The sequence below is a fragment of the Bombus bifarius genome, unplaced genomic scaffold (assembly GCF_011952205.1).
Source record: "Bombus bifarius isolate JDL3187 unplaced genomic scaffold, Bbif_JDL3187 scf7180000008206, whole genome shotgun sequence".
Classification (NCBI taxonomy): domain Eukaryota; kingdom Metazoa; phylum Arthropoda; class Insecta; order Hymenoptera; family Apidae; genus Bombus; species Bombus bifarius.
This window is the reverse complement of record NW_022884510.1, coordinates 1097796-1125439: the sequence shown is the minus strand read 5'-3', so window position 1 is coordinate 1125439 and position 27644 is coordinate 1097796. Positions and strand designations below refer to the sequence as shown.

General features: G+C 39.8%; 4 protein-coding genes across 4 annotated transcripts in view; 1 reads left to right on the top strand and 3 right to left on the bottom strand.

Moving 5' to 3' along the window:
• The window catches only part of LOC117210509 (protein tincar), a 33233-nt gene extending 19830 nt beyond the window's left edge, over positions 1–13403 (bottom strand). The window contains exon 1 of the mRNA XM_033453615.1: positions 12697–13403. The gene's annotated coding sequence lies outside the window, so the exon portion shown is untranslated. The remainder of the gene's footprint in view (positions 1–12696) is intronic.
• A 6226-nt stretch (positions 13404–19629) lies between these two features.
• Positions 19630–23417, bottom strand: LOC117210543 (nuclear envelope integral membrane protein 1). Its single transcript, XM_033453670.1, has 8 exons — positions 23235–23417; positions 22738–22847; positions 22432–22654; positions 22196–22362; positions 21895–22110; positions 21687–21811; positions 20071–20232; positions 19630–19957 (listed from the first exon to the last, which is right to left on the bottom strand). The coding sequence occupies exons 1-8, from the start codon at positions 23326–23328 to the stop codon at positions 19834–19836; spliced, it is 1221 nt and encodes a 406-aa protein (XP_033309561.1). The 5' UTR covers positions 23329–23417; the 3' UTR covers positions 19630–19833.
• A 79-nt stretch (positions 23418–23496) lies between these two features.
• On the top strand, positions 23497–26008 carry LOC117210545 (tubulin epsilon chain-like). Its single transcript, XM_033453673.1, has 9 exons — positions 23497–23649; positions 23762–23994; positions 24088–24203; positions 24279–24467; positions 24611–24862; positions 24933–25079; positions 25146–25295; positions 25383–25557; positions 25778–26008. Exons 1-9 carry the CDS (start codon positions 23625–23627, stop codon positions 25922–25924), a joined length of 1434 nt encoding a protein of 477 aa, XP_033309564.1. The 5' UTR covers positions 23497–23624; the 3' UTR covers positions 25925–26008.
• On the bottom strand, positions 25910–27634 carry LOC117210544 (charged multivesicular body protein 5). The gene is made up of 4 exons (XM_033453671.1): positions 27116–27634; positions 26700–27017; positions 26381–26608; positions 25910–26293 (listed from the first exon to the last, which is right to left on the bottom strand). Exons 1-4 carry the CDS (start codon positions 27182–27184, stop codon positions 26243–26245), a joined length of 666 nt encoding a protein of 221 aa, XP_033309562.1. The 5' UTR covers positions 27185–27634; the 3' UTR covers positions 25910–26242.
• Positions 27635–27644: the final 10 nt, after the last annotated feature.

Below are 27644 nucleotides of genomic sequence, written 5' to 3'. Positions count from 1 at the left end.
TTATCACGTCACCCGCCATACTCTACCCTATTCGCTATTTTCTTATCGTTTCCTTCTTCCCTGTAGTGTACTTCCGTATAACGATAGAATAGGACGTAACGGATATAGATAAAAAAACACAAAACTACACGGACCAACCTACGCATCGGCAAATGAAGGAACAAAACCGAGCGAACGTTTTCGACCGCGCGTTTATATACAAAGTATCTTGAATTTTATCCCGTGTAATTGAATAGTTTCTCCAGCTACGAAAAGCGCGTTTCTTTTTACTCTTTCTTTCGCTCGGCCCCTTCTCTTCGAGGTTTTCAAGCGATCGTCCCTTTCTCGCGTTCATAGTAATCTCGGATAAAATCCCAAGTGATTGCCTTCCGTTTTCTACAGTCCGACCAAACAAGAAAAGCTGCATATAAGCTCTGCCTTTCCTATATGTACGTGTGTGTCGCTGGAACTGAAAAGTCGTAGGAAATATTGGTGTCGACCGAAAGGAAAACCACGGAGGAACGAAGGGAACGGACACTAGTAGTTTGTAATCCGGATAGAATGATAAACCAAACAGATCGTGATACGGAAAAGAAGAAAATATTAGACGATCGATGTTTCCGGTCGTATCTACAAATTTGTATTCGGAGTGCGGTAATTTTCGCGATTTTCCGTTATCGTTATCCGATGCAACGATCGGCTCGTTATGGTTCACATCGTTAAGAAAAGGTTTAAAATAAAAAGATGGTAGTACGGCAAAGGTGAAAGGAAATAGGATATTATTCTTATCGCCCCTTATAATTGCAAGCTAAGGGATAAACAACAGCTGCAAGATATAACCGGGGTCTCGACGTATATCGTATATCGTGAATCTACGAGACGCAGCAATCGTTGCTGTCGTTATAGAGATACGCAGGAAGAAGTATCTCGACATATCGTTTTCGTTAAATCGTACGAAAGAAAGGAGAGAAAATTAGAATATCGAAAACTCTTTACCGCGAATGTCGCGTTACTTTTTAGTAATTCGTCAAAAAATTTCCTTTGAACGCGATTCACGCGATTAAAGAAGATTCGGCGAACGAAAAAATCGATGCGGCGGTCGGTCGCGTTTTTAATTTTCACGTTACGGGGCAAACGATTTTTAACACACTACCATTATCGTTGGCTTTGACGTGGCTGTTAAACGCGCAAAGAGAGTATATTTCGCGAAATTTTAATGTTCCCATAAAAGATCGTCCGTGCTGTTTTATACGACACATATATACACACAGGCGGTAAATTAATTCGCGAAATAAAATACGCAGAGGCTGGAAATCGAACCGGCACGGCCGCTAGCCGAAGGGAAATTTGATTGATAGGAACTGAAGCGACCATCGGAAAAGCACTTTAGATAATTGGATACTGTTAAATCTCATTAGGTAAACCGAACAAGTACATAGTTACTTGTGTACATGGCGACAGCTTGATACCGTGCACATAGGTTCGGTAAATTCCGACGCGATATTATCGTATAGAGAAACAAAGACGTCGATGGTTAATTTCTGATACTAAAAAGCCACTGGGTCGACCGTATCTCCGCAGAGGCACCAACGATCGCGATGGTCTTTGTACCTTCTATAAAAGCATTATTTTCGTTAAATAACAGTCATTGATGTTATACGATAGAGGAACGCTTGGATGAATGTGTAATAGAAATATATTTAAATAAGTATAAGTACTGGCAGCGTTACATTGCAACAGAGCTCCGAAACCATGGGTCTATGGGTTATTTATATAATTACGAAAACTGGCCTGTCTATAGCCCGTTGTACCATCTGTGCAAGGCATGTTCCTAAAAAGGCTATGAGGCTGAGAGGCCCTTCAAATTGATTTAGCGCCAAACAATACTTAATGGCTTCGAGGACTGAGAAAACTGAACACTAGAGCAGATATCGAGTTTTCCTAAAAGTGAGAAATCACTTCAACAATATTTATTTAACAGATTAGAGATGCATTATATTACAGGAATATTCGCTGACATAAGAAAACAAATATTATATCAGTACGATGTCCAAACCTCAAACTAGAGATTGTTCGTTATTATTTACATAATTATTTATGTATTTACTTGGTATAACAAACGCGTCAAGTCCCTTTCCAACTCCAACCGAGGAAATCGACCAAAATCATTTCGCGTTATGCCAATATGTTACAAGCACTTTATTTTGCTTTTATTGCTATAAAATACGGTAACTTGGCGGTGAAACTTGGTGCAGTTTTATTTTAATAAAAATAACCGTACGCTATAGCGAATGATTCTATCCGAAAATATAACTTTGATACAAAGAATTCGGTAAATCGAAATATATCGTCGTCGAAGCAACACGATAAAGCGATGGTTTGGAAAAATTTCGTTCGGGGACAGCCGGTCAACGGTCGATACCTTTAACCGGATGTTTCGAGCGAGCATTGCAGGGTTAAACGATAGTAACGAGTCACTTGGTACAGGAGTGGGTGTTGTGTCACGCTCGTAGGGTGATATTAAATACGGGAGTATCGAGTTGCGAACAAGTCGAGCGTGAACGGCGCAAGTAAATGGATCCATGTACGATGTGTACTCGTGAAAATCGGCAGTGCTTACGGCGGCTGTTACGCCAACCAAAGACAAACTCGTGATCGAAGTTACACTTTGTCGAACCGACATTGTAATTTCTAATCGCACGGACCTAGCTACTTTCGTTTTAAAAGCTCGTAGATTCGTGGAAATTTCGTCTTGTTCTTTACATTTAGTTTTCCATTTAATCTCGATTCAAGGCTATTGACTTTTTCTAGCTGCATACAAATCCAACTTTGATCTAATTTGTAACGCGCTCTTAAAAAAAAAAAAAAATACGAATGCAGTCATTGCTTAACCTGATAATTACGAATTAATTTGGATTCGGTATATCGTTGCTAGACGGCGGATTTTTATGCATTTATTGGGAAATTTGAGAGTTGAAAATTTTACAAAATGCACATAATATGGAAAAATATATGAAATATCCGTAGAGCGCTTTCTATAATATTCGGCAGATGAAACGATTTTTTACCGTGGTTCTACTTTCTAACTGTGTTCTCCAAAATGTGACAAAATTTCCGCTGTTTAATTCTCACGAACCAGGAATTCTTAAGTTAACCGGGAAAGAGTTGAAAGACATGAAATTTTAAATGGAAATTACAAGGTTTCGTTGAGAAATCGAGTTTCAGGAAACGGAGTCGAGAAAACGAAAGGAAAATTAATTCGTTCGATCGAACGGATGATAAATACTCTGGCCCCTTGACCCATATTCTTGACACCACTGTCAAGTTCCTATACCGATTGTATTACAGTGTCGGAGCTGATTGCACCATCGCACGCGTAGTAGCCGCCTTCTACGGTATACTCAAGCGTCTACGTTTTCAATTTCACGCGATTAGAAAATCATTGCAACCCCTCGTTACTAATTACATTAAGATAGAATAATTAACATCGCGTGTAACGTTACATGAAGGGGTTGCGCCACCCTTATAATAGTTTCTGGTATTTCTTAATTTTCTAATCGCAGAACAGAACAGAATCTAATCGTGTAGAACAGCGTGTCGAAATGGTTTGTCAACGTTCAAGTTGCCGACGAAATTCAGGGACAAAATACGCCAGATATTTTATGAAATTTTTGGCGTGTACGAGAAAAAAAAAGAAATTAAGAAATCGACGGTCATAAAAAATATAGTTTACGGCTGTATACGCAAGTTACGAATTTATATACAGGGAAAGTAAAGTTTCGTGGCGACCGAAGGACTTTCTCGAACCGTGGAAAAACGATAATTCGTGTCAGCGATCGTCGTGTTGCTTATGTATATCGTCGGCTATTCTCTCTAATCTTTAAACAGCGTAGAGACTTTTTGCTACGTATATCGACCGGTTAGAAATAACTTTACAGGTCAATACGCAGCTTTTCGCGTTATCCGTTAATCGTTAAGCGACTCGTAGTTCGACGAAGGTTCGACAGTACGCCGTGAATCGTACGGATGTATAAACGCGTTGTTCTTTTTGTCCCCGTCTCATTCCCAGTCCCCGGGAATATTTTTGGAATAATTAGCCAACGTAAAGCGGAATATTCTACTTCAGGACCGAGCACCTTCGTCAAAAGAACGAGAAAATAATGAACGAAGGAAAGAAGAATTGCCAGGGACGAGGAACTGCTTAGACAAAAAGGTACACAGACTGGAAGGGAGGCAGACCGACGAACAGGTCGTCGAGCTACCAAGAGAGCGTGGCATTCTGATGCACAATAAGTGTTGGGTTACGATAAACTGGTCAGAAACAATGGAGGTTGTCGGAGCAATGTGCTCCAAACTGTGCAGCCAAGCTTCGACTATCGTGTTACTAGCGTATATACCAGGCGAGTCGCGACGATCACACGGCAAGAAGGTTGCCAAAGGATCGACAACGAGAGCCGTGGCCTGCTCGGTTGCTTGGCGGCAACGATATTGCTTGCTGCGCGATATTACCTAGTCCAATTTTTCACGTATCGTCCCTGAAGATAACCCGCATAACAAGATGCATCGTAAACGATTATACGAGCGAGAGTATGAGGGAAAGGCATCGACGGATGAAACAGATGTTCGACCGTATTCGCGGAATAACGCGTCAACGAGAGTTGTAAGATCTCGTCTAGATACGGTAATCGACGCCACGAATCAGTCGATCGCCTATTTCGGTTAAGATAATAGAGATGGTTCGAATGATTTTAACTCTGAGTTGACAATTGCGTTTCTTTTCTATAGAACTTTATTGAATAACACAAGTTTATAACCACCGTTTACGCGACTGATCTGCGAGACGTTGACTGATGAGAGTTTGTAATTTCAGTGTCGAGGTGTTCTCGTATTATTACGGAGGGAAGCTCGGTGTGGCTGTGTCCCTTTGAACTAACAACGCGGATTCGTCGTTCACACTTTTCTTTAGGAAAAGTGAGGGTAACGATCCGCGATGCCAATTGGTTATAGCCCACGTTAATAAATGAAGATAGGTTTTCCCATTAAGTAACTACCTACTTTCTCCGTAATTTGTAAGAACGTACAATAGACCTAAGGACTGTTCAACGACCATCCATAAACCGACAAAACTTACAGAAACGATAAACTAAAAGTTTAAGTTTATGGTGGGTCCTTGAAGTTATCGAGGGTACGCGGTGAGGGCACGCACACATCTGGCCCCTAATGTCACAGTGGCCATGTGAATTGACGTTACAACGTCGAGGAGGAAAACTAGCTATGGATGTGTCTAAAGCACGAGACAAGCGGATTCGTCGATTACAATTTTCGGTAGAGAAGCGAAGGCAGTAGGTGCTGGCCGGCCCCTGCCGAAGGTCGCTCACGGGTGAAATCGACCTTCGAACCTTGTACCTGGGAAAAGCCGCTTATCTCGTGTTTTATCGTAACGAGCAATAAACCCTAAGCAGTGTCTCGATTCGAAGGACGCATCGTAGAAAATTAGGGTGTCGACAGTTAGCTGACAAACAATCAAGATAAAGTAAATCTTAAGACGCCAATAGATTTTGTCGCTGTAAAGAGGATTTTATACGTGGCGATAACGATTCCTTGGGATCGTTGCGGATCCGAGCAAATATGTTTGAACAGCTGTTAGCCATCTCGATCGAAGGATGGATTAGAATATGTGGTCGGGCGACGGGACGTAACGACAGGCAACGGAAAAGTCTTAGGTTTCAAAGACATAATGAGAACTTGGCAGGAATATTATCCTGCTCGTATTTGTAGTAGAAGAATTAGGTTTTCGAGAAGTTCTATAAAGCTTGGCCGTCTGTAAAATTGGGAAACTGGCCGTAAATGGAGGCTCGCATTAGTCTTTCTCTACCCAACGCACGATCCCTTTTCTTTCACTTTCTCTGTTTTACCGTTAACTTCCTTCCTTCTCTCTCTTTCTAGCCCCACTCCTCTTTAACTACTTTTCTCTTGCCTTGCTTTGTTGCTGCTCCGTTCTCCGTGTTAACTTGATACCCAGTAGACGCAAAGACAATAGGGAACACGTTGCGGTTTATAATGGATCGAGCGCGACAAACGTTATAAATCAATGTTAAAGCAGGAGATGTGAATCGCGGGAGGTGAAACGAGAAATAAATAATTTCAAGAGACATGCGAATTGCGAAGGAACAGATGTTCCGTCATTTGTCTTCAGCTTTGTTTCGATGTTTCCTTTCTTACGAGAAACTGCTCGAGTGTAATAAAAATCGCTCAACCCGTAGAAACATATACGATAATAAAATAAGGCAGATATCGTACATTTTGAAGAAAACCATCGATTGTGTTTATATCCACGAACGAAACGAAACAAAACAAAAGCCAAGTTTCCAGCGAAGTAATAACAAACGGACGATTAAAATAAGCGAAACCTTTCGATTTGTCAAGAAATAACTGCTGCATTATTTATTTATGCGCGCGAAAGAAACAGAAGACGAACGAAGTTTCGAACGAAATGCGATACGTACGTAGAAAATAAATGGTCATGAAATATTCGAGCGATATAGAAATAGATTGGACTTCCATCCGCGATATAAATATAGCATATATGGATAAATGTCGATATACATATTGCACGTATATCCGGAACGTCGATTTGCCAGTGGCGTTTGCGTTCTCGTTCGAGAGCAGAACAAAAGAGCTGTCGTGCACGAGCACTTTGACGTTTGCTGGAACAGGGTAGCAACGTGTAAAGCAAAGAAGAATTACGAAAGCTTGGGACGAACGTGATATGGTGAAACGTACAATGCCAGGTGGTAGCGAAAAATCGTAATCGAGTGTCTGATGGCCGCTTTGACGCAATAAAACGGCGATGAATCGGTAAACAAGTTTCGCGTAAGCCACCTTCTTCCACTTTAACTTCGTAACGAGTTATATACGGTTGCGTACGGTTATTGCGACACGTTGTATATAGCCTAGCCGAGAAATAAAATATCGTTACGAGTATTTAGCAATTACAATATGTATGAAACGCAGAAAAAGGACTAGGCAGCAAAATAAAAAACACGGTCGGTCGCAGTGATACGAATTATGTCCATAAAAATATGAATTTGCATAAATATCCAAAGTCATCGAAACTTGATAGTACGAGCGAAGACAGCGTGGCGTAAAATTAATGATAAAAAAGGAGTAGTCGAACAGTTAAAGGAGTAGTTAAAGCGAAGTTAAAACAGTTGTTCGAATCACGGCCACAACTGTACACAAGACTCAAGACTAAGACTAGTCTCGTGGTCGGATGCTTGCAGTTTTTATATGTCGCGTTTGTAGGTGTTGAAGGACAAGGGAAGGATCCTGATTGCCCTACGTAATGGAGAAAGCGTAATGTTGGGCCATGTGCAAAGGTCAAGTTGAAACCCAGCGGTCAGGTAGTATGGAATGGCGTGGATTTGGGTATGGTCGTTGTCACAACAGAGTCGATCTCCTAACGATACTACGATCTAATAAATCGTCCCTTAAATCCGTTTAATCGATTGTGCCGTCGATCGTCGATTATAACATTTATTTGGGGAATTTTGGTTAGCCGTGGAAAGGGGAACGCGAGGCATTTTATATCGCGATACGTGGCATCGAACGTCGTTCTTCCTATGGCGACTGCAAAAAGGGGTAACAAAGCTCAGAAACGCGTAGAAGAAATCCGGATCGGAGAGGTAAAGCACAAAGAAGAGTGGAAAGGATCGCATACCTGTGGAACAGGTGTTCCATCGAAGACCGGCTTTTCGTTCTCTTTCCCTTCGCGCGTACACATCCACGCCTCCACCACTACAACCTTCGCCAACTACTATACTCGGTTCGAACGTTTGCCTACAAATACACACATACGTGTATAGAACATTCGTATAGAGATTTTCTCGAGGACCGTAGACGACGATGGTAGAACGTTACGACAATCACCTTTGTGCGCTGCTATTGTACCCAGCACTTGCAGCAATAGGCGTAACGATAAATCTGACACGATCGCCGAACAGAACTAAACGACCTCGATCGTTGTAACAATAATCGAAAGCGGTCGCGTGACGAATTCTTTGATCGAACTGTTGACCAATAGTATACGATAGGATACTACGATGGCTCACGGAAGTGTGTTAAGGATCGTCATAGACAACTTTTACGTTCGTACTCTACGCCTTGTACGAAACGTTATCGTATCGACGTTAGTCATGACGAGACTCGGTCGTCACGATTATATTGGCCAAATTCGAAAGCAATTCGAAAATGTATACGTATAAAATATATATTTGACGAAATATTAATATACACGGCACGAATAGTCGTAACTTTGAAAATGTTTCATACGACACACATAATATATTCGTAAAAGGTGTCTACAAATGATCGAATATTTCGATGAACCTGTGCGTACGGAACACGATATACGGAAGCACGATAGTCCCAGCGTGCAATTAGCGACATGCGATCGGAAAGAAAGAGTTCGATTAGCGCGAACGTACGAGCGCACTTGGCTCGGTGCCCGCGAAAATTTACCGTGTTTTAATCGCGCTGCTTCCATTGTGTCCAGCTTGATTTTGTTTTCATGGCGGGGCGTTCTCTTCGATTCGGAGTAATTAATTGCCGCGCGATTGAAATAAAATTGATTTTCAGTTGAAACTTTCGAATGAACGAAAGATCTGGAATATTTGTTTCGAACAATTTGTTTGAAAGCATCGTTAAACGATAGTTTGAAACTTCAAAGTGGCGTATGGAGGCTGTTGCGACGTTCGGTGGTACGTGGCGATAATTCGATGAAACAGCGCTGGAACGAGCGCTCGCGTTTTTCTATAAAAGCCTATCCCGAAATTGCCACCGACACCGAGTCGTAGAGCGATAAATTTATCCGGGATGGTCTCCTTCCCGTGTGGACGAAACGACAAAAATAACCCCGTAGCCTGCTCTTTGCGCTCCAACGAATGCATAACTACGGAAGGATGCACTCGTTTCTCGAAGAACGCGTTTTGTTATCCGTTCGATCGTTTAACCACGAATCGATTTCCTTCCTTCTCCTTCAACTACTTATTACTCGTCGTCTCTACGAATGCCTCGAAATACTCGTGTTGCAGCGATTTAAAGCCGCGAGCAAATCTATCGGTAAAGAATTAATTATTTTCTTTCCGATACTCGATCGTCTTGGACATGCGGTAAAAGGCGTATAGTAATTCGTAAAAACTGGACCTGTAGGAAATCGATCGTCGAATAGTTATTCCTTCGTCAATTTTCTAACGACCTAGGCGTGCAGTAAAGAATTTATGGCAGTCTATGAAAGCTGCGGCGTTACGCGTTACTCGATATTACGCTCATAAATTACGAAGACAAGAAAAATATCGCTGTATGAGAGTAATCGTACTGCCCAGATCGTATAAGTGCCAGGATAGCCTGTTGCGTGCACAAAATATGTACGTCTCGGCGGTGCTCCTTCCAAAGAAAGTTTCATATTAAGCAAACCTCCGTATAATTATTTCAACCCTTTCGCAGTGCAACACAGGGGAGACTCGGGCAAGCCGTCAAATATAGCTCTATAAATTTCCCGTTTGTAACATCGTCCTACATAATGTATACCTGTTCGTGTTTAATATATACTTATTAGCTTTTCTTATACGAAGATGAAATATTTTTTAAACTGCATACATTTTTAATCAAATACACTTTGTATTTAAAAAGTGGCGGAAAAAGTTTCGACGAGATAAAGGGACGACTATCCTTCGAATCGTTCGTCTCGGATTCTTCGTCGAAGGTTACCATGCCACGATACACGCTCCGCCGGAAGCATAGTCGTGAACGATTTTTAGATTGATCGGAAACCGGAAGCCGGTATACACATATACACACAAGGTTGCTTTGAAGCTCGAAACGTTTACAAAGCCCGTAACGCGATCACGTAGAACGAAGAAAAAGGATTTCGAGGTCGTTACATATACATACGAGTATATACGCTGAAAATTAGTTAGCACGAAAATTAGTCACGATACGGTCGTCCATTTGAAGCATTTCAAAATCCAATTTCGTTTCTCATCGCGTAGAGGCCAGTCGAGCTTAGCACCGACCGCGAAATAAATCGCTTTCGATAACTTTCTTCTACAAAAGATTCGTCCTTGCGCGCTCTTTCGAACGAGAATACGCTGAATAAAACTGTTCGCTATAATAAATGGTGATATTGTCCGCGAAGAAAAGTTTAACTCCGGCAGTGCAGACGGCATACGCGATGAAAGGTGCGTGAAAAAAGAACCGATGAAAAGGCTATTATATTCGATTTCGAGGGAGCCGATCGGTCCTTTTCCATCGCCGCTACGCTAGAACCTCGTAATGAGATTAATTATCAATAACGAGCCTCCTTCACCGAACGATCTATTATGCCGCGGAGTCGATATCGTTAAACTGCCTCGTCCGCGATATTAGTCGATGGTTTGACTCGCTGGCTTTCGTTGACATACTTACATGTATTATATATATTTAAGCAATCTTGCATCTTCGTGAACAGAAGTAAAACGATGGTACTAAACGCGTCAAATATTCGAACGAATATTATACTCATTCCGGGTATCTTTACACCTTTAAATATCCGAAAGTAATGGAATATTCGCGACGGAAAATTTTTACGAATAAGTTGCGCGCTTTCGACGGAAACTTTCGAAATCTCGCTGTCTCTGTGATATTGTTCCTCGTTACGTTCATCTCTCCAGCTGGATTTCTTAAAAAGGAGGCAAGAGAGTGCTCCACTGTCATCGAGGCTAAAGCTCGATCATTTTGCAAGGCAAGAAAGCGGTAAAGTAGTCGGAGGTAAGAACAGGGCAGAACAGGGAATGTGAAAGACCGGGAGTAGCTTTTGATAAGTAACGACGTAACCTCTCGACGATCCTCTTCCGCGAGTTGCTTTAATATACACGACTTGTATAGCTGTATGCTCGGAGATAGGGAAAGAGTGGTAAACATTACCTCGAAGAGGGAAACCGGTATCGTTCTTTCTACCATCGTCTAACCCGCGTTCAACCCGATACCTCGTAGACGACCTAATCCCTGATCTCGAACCAGAGTTTTACAAGAAGCGTAGTACGATCGGCGTAGCTTTTAAGAGGATCGATTTTAACTCGATCGTCTGATCGTTTGATCGTATCGTGCCGTGTCTGGGCCGCATTCCGAGCGGTTCTCCGAGAGAAACGTAGAAATACCGTTAAATGTAGACGATTTTCGGTAAATCGGCTACTGAGCGTACCGGCTAAACGACAACGCTTCCGTGAACCGGTAACGTCTGTATGTCGCACGTGGCACGTGCCAGCAACGATTATTACGCAACGTGGGAACGATGAATGAACCGAGAACTTTACGGTACGTTGACTTTCACGGGAACGACCGACGTCGATTATCAATCTTCGATGCGCGCTCGTTCCGTCGTTCATTAACGTCCAAAGTCGATCGAACGAACGTACCGTTCGATGGGAATAAATCGATCGTAAGATCGCGCGTGCGAAAGAGCAATCGAAACGACGCGTGCTGTCTTTTTCGTTGACGAGTGCAATTAGAAGAATTCACAGGCTAAACGAAAGAGAAGAAGAGAAGGAGAGAAAGGAGGATCAGAGAGGTATCAGGATCGGATACCACGGCAGACTCTTAGAAGATAAATCGATCGAAACTCCACTTCGTCCACGAAATACGCGAATTTATGAAAACAGAGTTTCTTTTCTGAGATATCACGCTATATTCGATTATATTCGAGAAGCTCGACTATGTTGATACGATATTTTAACGTCCTCGATACTTTGAAATTACAACGAGCGACATTTTGGAAATATCGGAGAGGACGTAAACACGCGTATTTAGCTCCAATACGAAAGAATGGGTCGCATGGTCCATTTACGTAACGTGGAATATTAGTAAACCAAGTACGGAACACGTAACTCCGACAGTAAGCCAGTTTACACGAGGAGAACTTACGACGTAACCTAATCCGATTCAAGCTGCAAGTACTGCGTGCAAAATGAAATCGTTGACGCGGAGGTAAGCATGAATTAATCATTGGGCGTACGCACGCTCGTAGGGACGGAAAGAATAAAAGTAGAGCGACGGAAAAGAAGTTGGAAACGTTCCATTAAATCTGTTAAACCCCCTTGACAGTGATAATCGTAGGTGAACGCGCGATAGTCACACTTGTATCGCATCGTTGGTATTGCAGAAACGAAACGAGCCTCGTTCCTGCACGCAACGTTCCTCCGCTCACCGCGTACGCTTGTTTCAGCGCAACCACCTTCTCTCCACCATCCTTCGATCCCGAATTCTCTCGTCTCTGCACCCCCTTTCAGCTACTCCCTTTTCCCCGGAACAATCTAATCTCCAGCTATCGATCTTAATTACACCCCGACTACTTCTCAACTACCGCTCAACAGTCACGTTTCTGGCATTTCGTTTCGTTAAGAAAAAAAAACTAACGAGGTTCCATCGGAACGTCCACCGATCTCGTCTGTTCTCACGCGAATCCACGTCGATTTTCGATACTCGATCTTCGAAAGATTCGATTTGACCCACATTTTCTATATATCGTTTCGTTCGATCGTAGACAAGACGAAACTGATAATTTTCACATATATCTGGTCGTTCCGATATCTCGTTGTTTCGTATATTGTATTTCGTGTTTCTACGTATAGTAAAGTATGCCGCAACGATCGATAAATGAAACACAATGAAACGCACACTGACCTTTCTGCTCCAATCCTGGTTCGACGTTGGCGACTTCCAGCGAGCGTAGATGCCTTTCGAAAAGTCAAATTCACCGGACACTGTAAACTACTGACACTCGCGGTTCTTCTGTCCGACCAATCTTTACATTCTTACCGGTGCTATTGGTCTACTCGTTCAAAATAGCCGCAATGCGTTCGGGTCCAAGTAAAAGCGAGTACCAAAAACGTATAGAACGAAAGACAGTGTCGCTAATATATAGCGTCACTCGAATTCTCACTCTTATGATCATCGCAGATGTTTCGTGAGCGAAACTTAGAATCCTACGAACTCGACACGCGGTACGTCTTACGTCCAACCGAATGGACGAACGACGGAGAAATCTCGATTGATCGCTCAAAATTCGATACCAATGTCACTGCACGTGTGATTCGTCCGCACTGTGTCGATCGTCGATACTCCGGCTCGATTCACCTTCCAATCCCGGAAGTTTTCTCGATTCCCCGTAGTACGTACGTATTTCGGCGATTAAGATTCGAGAACGGCAAGAAGAACCGATCGGGTTCGAAGCACTCGCGTAACTAGGAAGCTATCGGTCCGAGTCTGGCAGCCGTGTGACTCGCAACGCGGTCGTAAGTGGAAAAACGAGCAAAGAATCGAGCGAAAAATCGAAAGGATCCGACGCGGTACACGTCCACGCTTGCTCTGACCAGCCCGGCGCATCGAATGTACCACGCATCTGCGCCGCGCACTTCCTCTCTTCATTGGCTCGTCGAGCTCTATCCTTCCCCCACTCCTTGCGCTACAGGGGTTCTCCTCACGCTCGACACCACCGCCGATTCTACTATTTTATCGACTTTCTTTTCCTTGCTCTTCTCCTTTTTTCCGGATAACAAGCGAATCTACCTGTAATCGAATTCCTTATAGTCCCTTTGTATTCTGTTCCCGATAGTTTTTAAGCTGTTTTCCATTTGTCATTGTTCGATATTCGTTTCAGCAAAATAGTTACATCGTCTCCAGTATCGACGTGGAAATCTTAATTACGCGTAATCGAAGTTACAGCGATTACGCCGTAGCTTACGCTCCGCGTTTTACACGCTCGAGCTGCTTGAACGCGGAATCGAAAAAAATAGGTGATATAACGATGCGATGCTTCCAATAGATTAATATATACTCTTTTCTTTTTTACAAAAAGTGAATGTATCGCATACCGATACACAAGCCACGCTTCTCGAACGAGTTATGAAATTAGCGACTCGTGAAAAGGCGCAACCACCCATACAGTCGAACTGGTCTATTCGCCAGAAGGAACTAGGCTTGTCATTGGTTAGGCTAAATTATCTTTGATGATCTTGTTTCGTGTCCAACTAGTTTTGCGTGTTTATGATAATTATGTTCGTTTGCCGAATCTAACGGTAGTTTTTTCCGTAAGACGCCCACGCCGATTAATCAACGGTGGCGGAGTTGCTTTTCTACTGTTATGTCATTACGAAGCCATTATGTCGTGTACGTTCGTTGGACAGTACCAGCTAGAACAATCGATGATATCGTATACATACACTTGCGAGTGAAACTGTACAAGTATCAGAATTGTTATATTTAACGATAGCAACGTGCTTACAATTAGTTTACTCGGTAAATTGAACCGTAATGTAAACTAGGAACGTGGGATCGTCAATTATTTGGAACGCTTGCTTCAGGGAATAGACGCAACTTTAAACGCCAAAGTCCCGCAAGTGTGCAATGCACGGACGAAACTGGAAAATGGTGTAATCCAGTCAACCAACTACTAGTCCGTGGAAAACATCGTTGAACTTTTTCAATTTTCGAGTTTCGATGTTGAAACAAATACGTGCATGCATATGTACGTTTGGTAACAAGTATGCGTGTACTACGTATGCACAGAAACGCGTTCCTTTTCTCTGTTTTCTCTATTTTTCCTTGGCGAATAGGTACTCCACAAACGTTCGTACATTCGCACAAACGAAAGAGCGTGTGTCTCGAACGATCATGTTCGACCGTTTTTTACGTTCGTCGTTGGTCCTGAAAACTCCAACGTTTTTTCAAACACCATATTTTTATCGTGAATACGAGATGGGAGCCGGTATCCTTCTTCGCTCCTCTTTACTTTCCCTTCGCTGCTTTGCTTTCTATGAACCGGTCTTTACAGTTCTTATCGATGACGTTCATACCCGGAAATCGATCGAGATCGGTTATTCGAGAAAGAACGATAACAATGTTGCGAACGTGGCAATAATTCGTCGATCGAATCGAACAAGATGCAAGTAGATTAACGATATCTGGTTGACGATAGTTTAAACAATTCTATTCTTTCTATCGAACAATCAATCGTTCTTCCGTATTTGGAAAAATCATTACATTCGATACGCGTACTTTGCCCCATTGTTGGATCATTTTCAGAAACGTTTATTCACCCCAGAGATATTCACCTGTAATAGCATTTGCTCTGGTTTACCCTGTCGATTCCATTTCCTCCTATCAACGAAGTCGATCCTTAACGTCCGGAACGAATTTTCATCGATAGAAATATTTCCGCCGCGAATTATCGATACCGTGTCACAGAGTCTTTTCGTTTAACCTTCTGCTACGTTTTACATTTATGAATTCAACTTGTACGAATGTTTCGTCTGCATCGAATAACTGCTTTCATGGTAAACGTTTAAACACGCCAATCGAGTAAATGACTAAATTGATACTTGCTACGGACATTGTTTGACTCGGAGTTGTAAAGGTCTTTTGAAAATCCCAGAATCCCGGTTGAACGACATTACGTCGAAGCAAAGAAAGTAATTGTGTGCTGATGAGGGTCGGAATCGTGAGTAACTCTTGGTTACGAGCCCGCAACGGGATTGCTAACATATTCATCCGTCTCACCTTTTGCTTTCACGCTGCTAAACCTGTCTTTCTCAATGTGCACTCTCTCTCTCTCTCTCTCTCTTTTCGTCCCCTTTTCTCTAGCGATATTGACCTTAGCGAGTAACAATCGCCGATAGCACCTATCGTTCCTATTTTATCGAACGTATCAAAAATCCTTACGTGAAAAGTCATGTGCCAAATTGTGTCACGCTTCATCCTTCTATTGTGATATCGTGGAAAAGCCACGGGAAAAATGCCGATGAACTACAGGTAGAAAATGTTGAAAGTGCTGACGGGCCGGCAAGGATGGAAAATCCCATTAGGCCATATGCCCGTGGCCTTTTAGGATAATGGGTAATTGAAAAGGTGCACGTAACCATCTTGGGCCATTAACAGCTGTAAAACACATACCGAATAATCGGATACCGAAAATCGTTGTATAAAAGGACGTTTTCGCGAAGAGTATAGTCGGTTACGAGTAAGTTGCGAATTAGTCGTTACTCGTTAGTTCTCGAGTTGTTGCGAATTGTTAGCTGTGAGTTCTGAGTGGTGAGTTGTCACTCAGAAGTCCAGTAGTTGTACAAATTTAGTCGTTTTAGTTTTATCACATTGCTACATTAACATGTTGAATGCCACGCCAGTTTTGCAAGGTTTGCACCACGATGAATCTTTTATTACGCGATACGTACAACGTTGAGATATTACCACAAGAATTTATCTCACTAAGATCACCTGTCAGCAATTTCGCTCGATTCACTTATTTTTTCCGATTATCAATTATTCTATATCGCTTCTTCGCGTTGCTAAATAACTGTTCTATATCGTTACGTGCTGACCTACCTACCATATTCTTATTCGGACCCGCAATAATCCTAAAGAACCCTCGGAAGGTTTAGCACTTTATACTTTACTGCCGGGACCCTTAATTGTTATCAAACATCTTTCGAATAGAAACCTTCCTTAGGGTTATTGTTTATTAAGGTAAAACACGGAGAAAACGGTTTTCTTCCATGTTCGACAGCCACTGCTGGGGGCTTATGCTGCGCATAATAGGTCTATATTTCGTGTATAAATAAAACTATTTTTACATGTTTTATACTGCATTAATTTCGTCACATCATCGTAGTAACGATGGTAATAATAAAAAATGTATAACTATCGACATTTGTCCAAATTATGTATTTCTACCAAACTTGGTGCGCCGATCACCGGTGACTCCCATGGCATTCAACGTGTTAAGGAATAGCTCTGATTAAACAGTCATCGTTCTCTGTTTCGATCACTCTAAATAAATCACGTCCAATAAGATAAAGATCACTATACCATCGATGTTATTATATCCATTATCTTTCGAGTCCCGGATTCGGTACAAATCGACTCGCGAATCCAAGGAAATAGACGATACTTTTCGAGTTCTTCGTTCTTTAAACGCATCGTCGTCCAATATAGTTACAATGAACAAATTCAGGGAAATCGAATGCTTGGATTTAACGAATTCGACTCGCTGCGATATTCGTATTCTTCTTGAACGCTCTCTTCTAACAGTAAAAAAGACCGAAGACTAAAATATCAAGGGATATATTCGCGTGCGCGTCGAAGCGCGATCTCCACGGTTCAAGCTAAAGCTCGCTGGAACTGGGGTATCCATATTTGCAGTGTAACCACAAAAAATCCAATACCCGCGAGTGAAATAATTTTACGGTTGTCGACGATTAAACCAGACGAGTTTCAAATAGATAAAAGTGCTACGGCTTCGTAACTCGTGATCCCCGAGCAATAAAAATACATTGTACGTATTACGCGATATTTTTTCCATTATGTACCGTAAACACGCGTGTCGATTTATCAAAAAACGGAACATACAGACATTTTCAGTGCGGATCGCCTATAGCGAAAAGAAGAAAGGGTTAGAGAGGAAGGGAACAATCGCGAAGGAAGTAAGCGGAAGAATACGGAACAAGAAGAGGATGGTAAGGAAAAAGAAGCTACGGGAGAGACGCCGACTAGGCAGCTGATCGTGATTGCCAAAGTAGAGCCGATTTAAAGGGCAGCGAGCTACTTCTTGCGCGCTGGTAAACTAAAGGGCGACTGGCATCCAAAGAACTAGTTGGCAGATGGCATACGCTGGCTGGGATCTTAACCATAGTCCTTGCAGAGACTCTCGAAAGAAAACAAGCTCTTCTATCTTACTAACTTCCTCTGCTCTCTTATAACACCGTCTTTCGAACACGATCGTTTCCCATTAAGCCGTGCTTACGTCCATCAATTTCACTGGAATCGGGTTTCAACGACTCTGCTACTTCCAATTGCTTTCGATCGTGATTCTTCTGTTCGATTCCTCGTTCAACGAGACGAAATACAAATCTATGAATTTCAAAAGGTCGAAGCTCAAGCGACTCGAACGATACCTATTTCGCTATATACGTGCTGGAACGTCGCTGTCGCTTCCGACAATGAAACGATTCGAGATTTTTGACGAAGAATCGTGGACGAGATCGGATCCGCTCTCCTCGTGTCTCTCCGAAGAGCAGGTGCACCATGCATCACGGAGAACCAGTCTTTTTCTTATTGATCCTGCTTCTGCCCTTTGGACCGTTACCAATCCCACCTGCCGATCACGTGGCTTCCCCCGGACACTCGACCGACTACAATTTGCTTTTTGATATAGCACGTTCTATACGAAACGTCTTCTATGTCCCCCGAGCCGAGCATTCGTTCTTTACCACGAAATTTTTCCACACAATCCAGAATCCTCTGTTCTAACAGTCGCACCACGTATGAAGAGAAATTACGGTGGAAAGAAGGTTGGACCGTGCGAAAAGCAAAAGTTAATCGTGACCCTTGGCCGTTCCATGGCACTTTGTAATCCAATATGATCAACCGAGCAAACGCACCGAAGCCGCATACGTGCGCGTTCAGGTTTTTTGCAAGGTGCCCGATTGAAGACCACCTGTCGGTGTTGTTCATCGCTCGATGACAATTTGCCGTGGGTCGGAGAAAGCAACTCGTGTGCAAGTACAAGACCTACGAGAGTCTATTGTACGCCGTGAGAAGCAATTGAACGCGTACTCTCGATGAAGTGTCAGAAACCCAACGCTTATCTTCGCTTATGGCAATACGAGCAACAACGCCCTTGCAACGACAACTTTGCAACCCGTTTGTTCTCGATCGCTCTTGACTCTCGTTGATCGATTAATCAATTAATCCGTTGTTTTCGCTTGAACGTGAATATTGTATTTGCCATGTGAACGTTTTGATATATCAAATGCTATAAAAAATATGCCTGTACCAAGACTTGGATGTCGTTTCACAAAGACGAAGGCAAACGAAAGTTTCGCGTTATCGTACTCGGTAGGATTTTTTAAAGGAAGATAGCGGATCAGGAGAAACTAATGAGAAGCTGCAGAACGATGAAGCAATTCGAATCGTAAACACGTACAAACGAGTTGTCCCTGATTTATTGCGATATCTACTTACATTGCTCGATCGAGCTGTTTGAAAAGGAAGCAATAACTCCGCTGTTGTGTACAATACGCGAATACCAGATTGAATAAAATGGCAAAATAATAGTAGCCCGAAGGGGAAGTAAAATCAACCGAGGATGCTTTTATGGCAATTTTACGCTTTTATCCGATGTATCGTTATGAAAAAGAAAAGAGAGAGAATAAAAATAAAAAGGAACAAGTGGAACAATTACTGCAAAAAGTTCCTTTATTTTAATAAAGCTCTCGCTGTTCCTCGTTCATCCCGCGATAGAACAGATTGCATGGTTTTTCCGAGTTTCACAGAATTTTGTTTGAAGAAAATGAGAGAGAAAGAAGAAGTATGCTTGTTGTTGTTGTTCTCCTCTTTCTCTTCGTGCTTTTATAAATGAACCTCGTGAAATATAAAGTGACATTCGCAGAAATGTAACTGGAGCAAACAACATAACGATACATAGGGCAAATACATGCAAAGGACCGCAGTCACGCGAACCAGATAAGAATACGATCGCGATTAGGGTTGCAACGAGATTCGAAGGATCGTGGCGCGATTGAGTAAATCTGCTCGATAGAATCGCACAATGCACGTAACAAATATCATAATTAACAACTTTATTTCACAACCACGCAATCGATATAATAAAAAAATATGCAATCTCTAGTTATATAGTAAATTAGTAAGTACAATATTTCAGAGTAAAAAATTTTGTACTTGAAAAGTTTCCATAATGAACGGTGTACAAGGTTTTTGTACTCGTTGGTCGTTCTTTTACCGAAATAAATGACTCCTATGTACATTTTATAGCGTATCATCCTCATCATCCGTATATTCACATTCCTCTATAATTCTTGTGATCTCTGCGTCGTGTTCCCGAGACTCGCCTTCGGATAAATGTGATTCACCTTCCATAAACCTGGCAAACCTAGAAGCACGTGTGTTAAATTACGTTACATTCGCGAATATATTATCGCGACTGCATCACGATTAATCTTCGTAAACGCACACCAGCTTTTAACTAATACATAATATAATAACCTTATCGGATCTTTTAATATTAAAGTCGTTTTCCATGGATTACATTTAGGACTAACGCAATATTCTTTTAGCTCGTTCAACGCTTTGTTCGTTTCTCTTATTCCTTCTTCACGATACTGGTCTTCTGTCAATAATTTTCTTCTCTCAGGAAACATGTTCATCCTGATTTCGAACAGGTGTATACATGTAACATACGGTGTTGCTTTTCTAAACGATAATACTAATGCTGTCGTTATTATTACCATCGCTATCGCTACTACTATTCTTACTATTCTTGTTACGGTTACACACTACTGTCTATCGCTATTAGCAATTATCAAAGATCGCTATTCATATCAAACTCTAGCTTCGATAAGTATAATGAAAATGCATTCAAAATATTTATCGAATATTTATCAAACAATTAAAAGTGATAAAAATGGAATAGGTGAGATAGTCTAATTGACCTTTATTTTATGTGTCCTTTTAACCGAAATAACAAAATGCTACGAAGTAATATAGAACGATTTATTAACACAAATTAAAATATTAACAATAAGTAGAATATGAGCGGAATAGCAATTATAATTGATATCAACCCACAGTGGACAACCTGGGTCGTTCGTGGCTGAGGTGAAATTTCACTTTTGAATGTCTTCGAAGGGAAGGGAGAATACATAAAAAAAATAAGAAGTAAATGGGTCTTTAAAACCAAAAAGAATTTGGTGCGAATCACTTTGTTCCGAAGCAGATCAATAGTTTAGAAAGTAAATAATTCTTTCTTTTCTTGCTCTCCTACTACCATGGAAGCTTTCTTTTTTTTCGCCTTGTATGATTGCTGTAATACAAATGAAATTGTATATCAGAGTGTAAGTATTAGTGCTGCGTATAGCGACCGGCATCCAATGCTGACACAGACACATAATTATATTCAGAATTCACCGTAGTAGTAGTAACAACAGTTTTTCACAAATATCTCGCAAACCAAGATCGACTGCCATTAATATATATAGGAAAAGGTGAGATTGCCCTCTATCAGTACATTTGAAGTAACATTTTGCAATAAATATACCGGCTTTTTTCTGCATTGTTGTTCCAAAACTCCTCCAAATTCAAGTTTTAAAGTATATTATACTTCTTAAACTCATCGCAAATGTACATATAGTTTTCTAAGAGATCACCACAAGAGGTTCAAAGTCATGCAATCACTTTTTTTTATATCTGTATATTGTACAAATATTTATTTTTTAATAAATTCCCATCTTTTTATAAACCTTTTTGCGAATTTCGATTTTTGCTAAGTAATCCTTTAAACGTTCGACTGAAAAAGCTATTATGTACTAAACTAGTGGTTTTGATAAACATCACAAAATTTTGTTCAGATTTTTTTGAAAGTCAAGAACAGTAAAACAGTAGAACAGTAAAGTTATGGACATAATGACCCAGATTGCCCATGAAAGCTGCAAAAAATATGCTTGTCCACGGGGAGTTAACAGACATTTTTAATTGTAACATTGAAAATATAGATATAAGGAACGAACGATTAGATAAAGAAGCAATATGAGTAACACTGAAAGCAAACACTGAAGCAAGCTTGCTAAAAAGCTTAATAACGCTGATATCATCGAATAACTTACCAGTAAGTTCTGCCTTTTTGAGTTAATACAGTAGGAGACTTATAAAGTAAGAGAATTAAGATACAAAAAAAGGCTGATGCTTCGCGTAAATAACTGCTATAATACATGGTAATCAATCCTATTATCTAAGTAAACGAAAAGAAGAACATTAAATGAGAACAAGCGAACTTTGAACCGTTAATTTTTTCAAACGCATTAGTCTACAAACCTGCAAGAACCACTGTATAAGTCTTTTCGTCCTAACATTCGTAATTGGACCAAACCGATAAGAAATGACAAAACTGATGACAGACGTGATTAAAATGTACCACGCCACCCATTCCCTATACTGCACGATGATTAGTTGGGTATTTTCCCATAACATTTGAAATAGATAAAAACTCATTGTCCAACCAGTGAGGACCGTGATATACATCATCTTACCCTTAAATTGTGTATAGACATTAATTTTTAAAAATGCGACGTAGCAAGCTACACGTGTGAATAAAACTTGTACAAAAGCTATTTACCTTTAGTAAAAATTTACTAATGAAGTACACTAAAATTATAATCGAGGTGGTGATTCCAAGCATTATACTGATCAAATAATAAAATAGAGTATTTTTACTGAGATTATAAGCGCCCAAAAATAATGCAGCGCCTGCCATCATCATTATTAATATGGAGCTATCGGTACCTGTTTATACAAGAATTTAAGCGCCTTTCATTTATACCACAAAATATTTCATTGCTTTGACACACTCACGTGTTTCTATCATGCTCACTGTATATTTGTGCAAATTGGAGGGATGCACATATATACCAATACATACATCTTCGAAAGGATTAATTTTGAATTTTTTATTCTTCTGTATGCTAAATATATTAAAATTCCAGGACCTATGATTGTCATCGTGCATTTGCATTACTTCTTCAGGAGTTTTCCCATTGTAAAGGTCATAGTTTTCTATATTTGTTCTTAAGTAGATCTATAACGTATAAAATACAACTAAATGTAACATCATAGAGATGTAGATACATGTTTTACATGAATTCCAAACTTATTTCTTACTGTTAAACTTCCCCACATATATCTCACATGTTTTGGTTTGGCACTATGACAGAAAGTTTGTAATCCAGGCTTGTTATTTTCAATAACATCTCCTGGCTTTAAAAAGTGTACTAGAAAGGTCAAATAAAGAAAATTAAACAAATAAAAGCCTAGGTATCTCTTTAGAATTTATTCTTATCAACAAAATATAAGTAAAATATGAGTAAAATAAAAGGCTTTCAAAATTAAATATTTTTTATAACGTAAAAAGCAGAACGCCAACAAATAACAATTGTTAACGTTTTCATGAGACGAATAAAACAAAATTGAATTGTTCAGTGAAAAACTGTTATAAATATACGGATGTTGCTATGACATAAAAACAGAACAAAATTAACTTTTCTCACTTTTCTCAATTTTCTTAACTCAATTTTCATCCGTATCCTTTGTCATCAAAGTCAGTATATTTTATAATACACATTTTATAGGTTACGGTATTATAAGTTAATATGGCTTACTTGATTCCGTAGTTGATGGTGATTCTGTGTACACACAATGAAAAATAAGTAAAAAAATAACTGCACTTAACGGGTTTACTATTCCGTTGTCCATTTTATAATCGAGCAAAAAGATAACCAATATTTTAACCTTAATCTATAAGTACTATCTGGTTCTACAGGATGGAACAATACTGAATTTATCCGTAAGTGTTCGTTTGAAATTTCAAAATCGAAAGAAGCGACTTTCGATAACACTGATTCAAATATCGATGCTATTCTTTCTAATCTAATCTTCACTTCGTCAAATTGAAAATCGCGCGAGTTTACCGTATAATTCGAAAATATCACAGTATGCCAAATACGAAGAGAATTTAACGTCCGAATTCAAGTACCTTGGACAGACTTTTAATGAGTCAATTCATTTCGGTACAAGGTATATATCGAGTGATATTACGTTTGTGATAAATTGTGAACGTCGTATAAATGGATTTCAAGAAATAGCATATATTGAAACTAAATACTATATTTATTTACATTGATTTCAGTTGGACAATGTGGAAATCAAATTGGTTCAGCATTTTGGCCTTTGGCGTTACACGAGTACGGTATACAAACAACAAATACTGGGATGAATTTACTTAAAACGCAACGAAGCCACATTAAAGATATGAGCGATTTGTCTGATGCGTTTGATAGTTTCTTTGTTATACCTGAGAATACACGCAATTTATGCTTTAAAAGTATAACCGACTTAAAACGAGCTAAAGTCAAAGCTAGGGTATAATATTTATGTTATGTTATTTCTACACAATTACAGAAAACTCAGACGAATGGTTAAAAAGATTTACACCGTGGATTTCTTGGTATGTAGGCAATATTGATAGATATGGAGGATAGTGTCATAGGAGGGTTAAGGAGAGGACCTGTGCGTGACTTGTTTGATCAGACTTCCATTGTAACAAATTATCCAGGCTCTGCGAATAATTGGTATTTATCTTTTGCTTTCTTCGATTACCTTGGTATATTCTTGGACAAAACAAATATTACAGATATATTTTGTAGGGCTGTAGGTTATCATACCTATGGTACAGAGTATCATGATAAATTAGAAGATACTATCAGACGTATGGCAGAAGAATGTTCTAGGTTACATGGTTTTCTAATAATGCATTCTCTTGGAGGTGGTACTGGTTCTGGATTAGGAACAGCTGTTCTAAAGCTACTGGCCAATAATTATCCTACTGTAGATAGGTATAAAATATATAAATGTCTCTTTAAGATTATTTTGATTACAACGAAGAATAATATTTCACATCATCATTATCATTATGATTTTTATTATTACTAGCGTTATTTTATTAACTTTTTAGTAGTTGTTATTGTTATCATTACAGACTAGTATCTTGCGTATATCCAATTGTTATGCAAGATGTTGTTACAGCTCCATATAATGTATTGTTGTCAACTCGAGAGCTTATAGATTATGCGACTTGTGTATTTCCTATTGAAAACGAATCCCTTTTGGATATATGCAATGCACAATTGAAAATAAAAGGTAACACAGATCAGATAAACTATAACATCTCGTGTAAACCATTCCAAGATATGAACAGCATTGTTGCAAATATGCTTCTTCATTTAACAAGGTAATTAGAATAATTTCACAAATTTTTATTCATAACAAGTAAATCTTATGAAAATAGTCACGTTTTTTAGCGGATCTAGGTTCCCTGGCAATTTAAATATGGATATGAACGAAATAGCGACGAATCTTGTACCGTACCCAAAATTACATTATATATTTAGCAGCGTTAGTCCATCAGCATTATCAGCGCCGACGATGTGCAATATGCGAGAAACAAAGTACATATTAGCTTATGATATTATTGTATGAGATTATAAAAACGTAATCTATATATGTTCTTTAAGGCTAATAGATGAAATATTTACCAATGCATGGTCACGAAATAATCAATTGATTAAAATAGACCCGCTACGATCAGGTTCTATGATTTTAAGCGCTGCACATATCGCTAGAGGGAACTGCCCTGTAAACGATTTAAAACGAAACATCGAGAGGTAAATATCTCGTGTAATTTGTCGATAATGCACTTTTTTATATGCACTTGGAAATCATCGTATGCGATATTATATTTGAATTTCCAGATTTCGGAAAAAAGTTACGTTCACAGAGTGGAGCAACGAAGCTATGAAAGTAGGTTTGTGTTCTGTACCTCCAGCTGGGCACTCAACCTCTTTGTTGAGTCTTTTAAACTCTTCCTCGATGATATCGTTATTTAAAAACATAATAGAACAGTTTACTAGACTGTATAGAAGGAAGGTAATGTTAAAACGAGCACGCATACATATACAGGGTGGACCTTTGGTATCAGAAATGATTTTGAATTATAAATTGTTGAAATCTTAAAAAATTATAGCCAACCATATAACTTTTGTAAATAAAAGAAAATAATTAAGGCGGTCAAAGTTATCGGTTCACCCTGTATATACAAACACGAAACTTATAAAGTAAGCTTGTAGATGTTATGTTTATGTTGCAGGCACATGTGTATCACTACACGCAAGTATGCGGTTTTGAAGAAACGCATTTCATTGATAGTAAAGAGGTAATCTCAAACTTAATTATGCAGTACACAGAAGTGCAAAGCCAAACTCAGAAGAATATTTCTCGGTTACAGATCGTTTAAATTCTTAGATTAGACAATTTTATTTAACTTGATCTATACATTAACAACATGAACAGAAAGCAATAAAAATATATTAACATAGCATATCTATTAGCAACAACGAAATTACGTTCCGTTCATCGAAAATGTACAATTTGCGCGAGTTTATATCCATAGATTTAGAGAAATTCGGAATACTTAGTACGTTGTCTGTGTACTACATATGTATGTAGCAAAAGCTTCTGAAAGTCGAAAGTCGTTCAAGAACCAATCATCTTTGGATATACCCATATACATAATATTTACTTATATCGGTCGATGTTTTTACGAAACGACATCTTAACTAGCTGGTATCTGTGGCAAACCAAATTCGTCCACCAATACGCCATCCTGGAATGAAAAAATTCTCGTTTGATGCAATTTTTAAATAAAATGTTTCCTAATATTTCTCCGAACGATAGAATAGAGAGCACGAACCTTATTTCTGACTGAGCTGGCGCCAGGTTCTTTGTCAGGAGCGCTAGGTGCCTTGATCGCATCGTCTAAGAAACTGGTATCTTCGTCGATGGCTAAATCGTCTCCGAGAGCTTCTAATTCGGCGGCTAGTTCATCCTCGTCTATATCCGGCATGCCGTAACTGCGACCCAACGCTTCTTGGACTTCATCCGCTTGTTCCAACATATCGGACAAGTCGTCTTGGAGATCCTAAGATGTGCATTAACTTATCGTCGCAAGTTAGCGAAAAAGAAAAAAAAAGGAAAGAGATACAATAAACAGGAAGTTGTTCTGAAAATACCTCGATCTGATCTATATTGATATTTTTAAACTCTTTTTGCATTTGTTTAACTCCTTCTTTCATGGCAACTACAGTTGCCTGAGTATCTTTTAGCGTTTGGGTAGCATAATTTGCCTGTTCCATGTTAAAGGCCTGTTGACGCAAGTTGTCCACCTGTGTTTCATACATCTTACGCTGCTTCAGGATGCGTAATGCCTTAGCCTTAACCGCATTCTTCGCGGGTCCTTCTCTCATTTTAACCATTTGATCTTTGTATTTCTTCAATTCCGCGTCCAATTTTGCTATCTTCTTCTCCGCAGTATCCGCCCTGCTATCGACCTATTACAACCATAAACGTTAATTATGTGTTATAAACGTACAAATTGTGTAGATAGTAACGTAACCTCTTTAACGATGCAACGAAAACGAACACATACCCCGGCGATACAGTCGGTGAGACTCGGCGGTGGTTCTTTCGTTTTAGGTCGACCAAAAAGTCTGTTCATTTTGGCGAATAAAGTAAAGTAAAGGTAAGATACGATTATCTCTTCTTCCTTCTCTCCTCTCCTTTATTTCTCTTTCTGTTTCTCGATCGTTACTCGCCTTCAATCGAAACGTCAAGCTGACTGACTCAGCGCAGTCAGTTGCTCCATCTACTGTCACGTAGCACGTTTATCAATGTACTTTAGTTTTGAGCGGGATTTCGGCATTTCTGCTTTTAAGGTAAAATGTAACAAAATTCAAACGAGTTATCGGTAAATTTTTATCCATCTATGGCGTCTCCTATCTGTCATCCAATTTTTGTGAACAGATATTATAATATAATACGTTGTCGATAGTTTGATAACAACATTATCGCCATTATCAGCGGTCTATTCCGATTGGCTGAATTCTAATCGACGAATAATAAGATCCCCGTTTCATCGATAAAGATTACAATTCGTTGGAAGGACGAAACGTTCTCGT

What these genes read in the sequence shown, in the direction of transcription:
- LOC117210543 (XM_033453670.1), bottom strand. Translation starts at nt 23,328, where the DNA reads ATGGACAACGGAATAGTAAACCCGTTAAGTGCAGTTATTTTTTTACTT. An exon ending in CAAAAAGGCAGAACTTACTG is followed by an intron (nt 20,233 to 21,686) that starts GTAAGTTATTCG and finishes GTTCGAAATCAG; the next exon opens with GATGAACATGTTTCCTGAGA. An exon ending in ATATTAAAAGATCCGATAAG is followed by an intron (nt 19,958 to 20,070) that starts GTTATTATATTA and finishes ACGTGCTTCTAG; the next exon opens with GTTTGCCAGGTTTATGGAAG.
- LOC117210545 (XM_033453673.1), top strand. Translation starts at nt 23,625, where the DNA reads ATGAGTCAATTCATTTCGGTACAAG. An exon ending in GAGCTAAAGTCAAAGCTAGG is followed by an intron (nt 23,995 to 24,087) that starts GTATAATATTTA and finishes CTTGGTATGTAG; the next exon opens with GCAATATTGATAGATATGGA. An exon ending in TGCAATATGCGAGAAACAAA is followed by an intron (nt 25,080 to 25,145) that starts GTACATATTAGC and finishes ATGTTCTTTAAG; the next exon opens with GCTAATAGATGAAATATTTA.
- LOC117210544 (XM_033453671.1), bottom strand. Translation starts at nt 27,184, where the DNA reads ATGAACAGACTTTTTGGTCGACCTAAAACGAAAGAACCACCGCCGAGT. An exon ending in TCAATATAGATCAGATCGAG is followed by an intron (nt 26,609 to 26,699) that starts GTATTTTCAGAA and finishes TGCACATCTTAG; the next exon opens with GATCTCCAAGACGACTTGTC. An exon ending in CCAGCTCAGTCAGAAATAAG is followed by an intron (nt 26,294 to 26,380) that starts GTTCGTGCTCTC and finishes TTTTCATTCCAG; the next exon opens with GATGGCGTATTGGTGGACGA.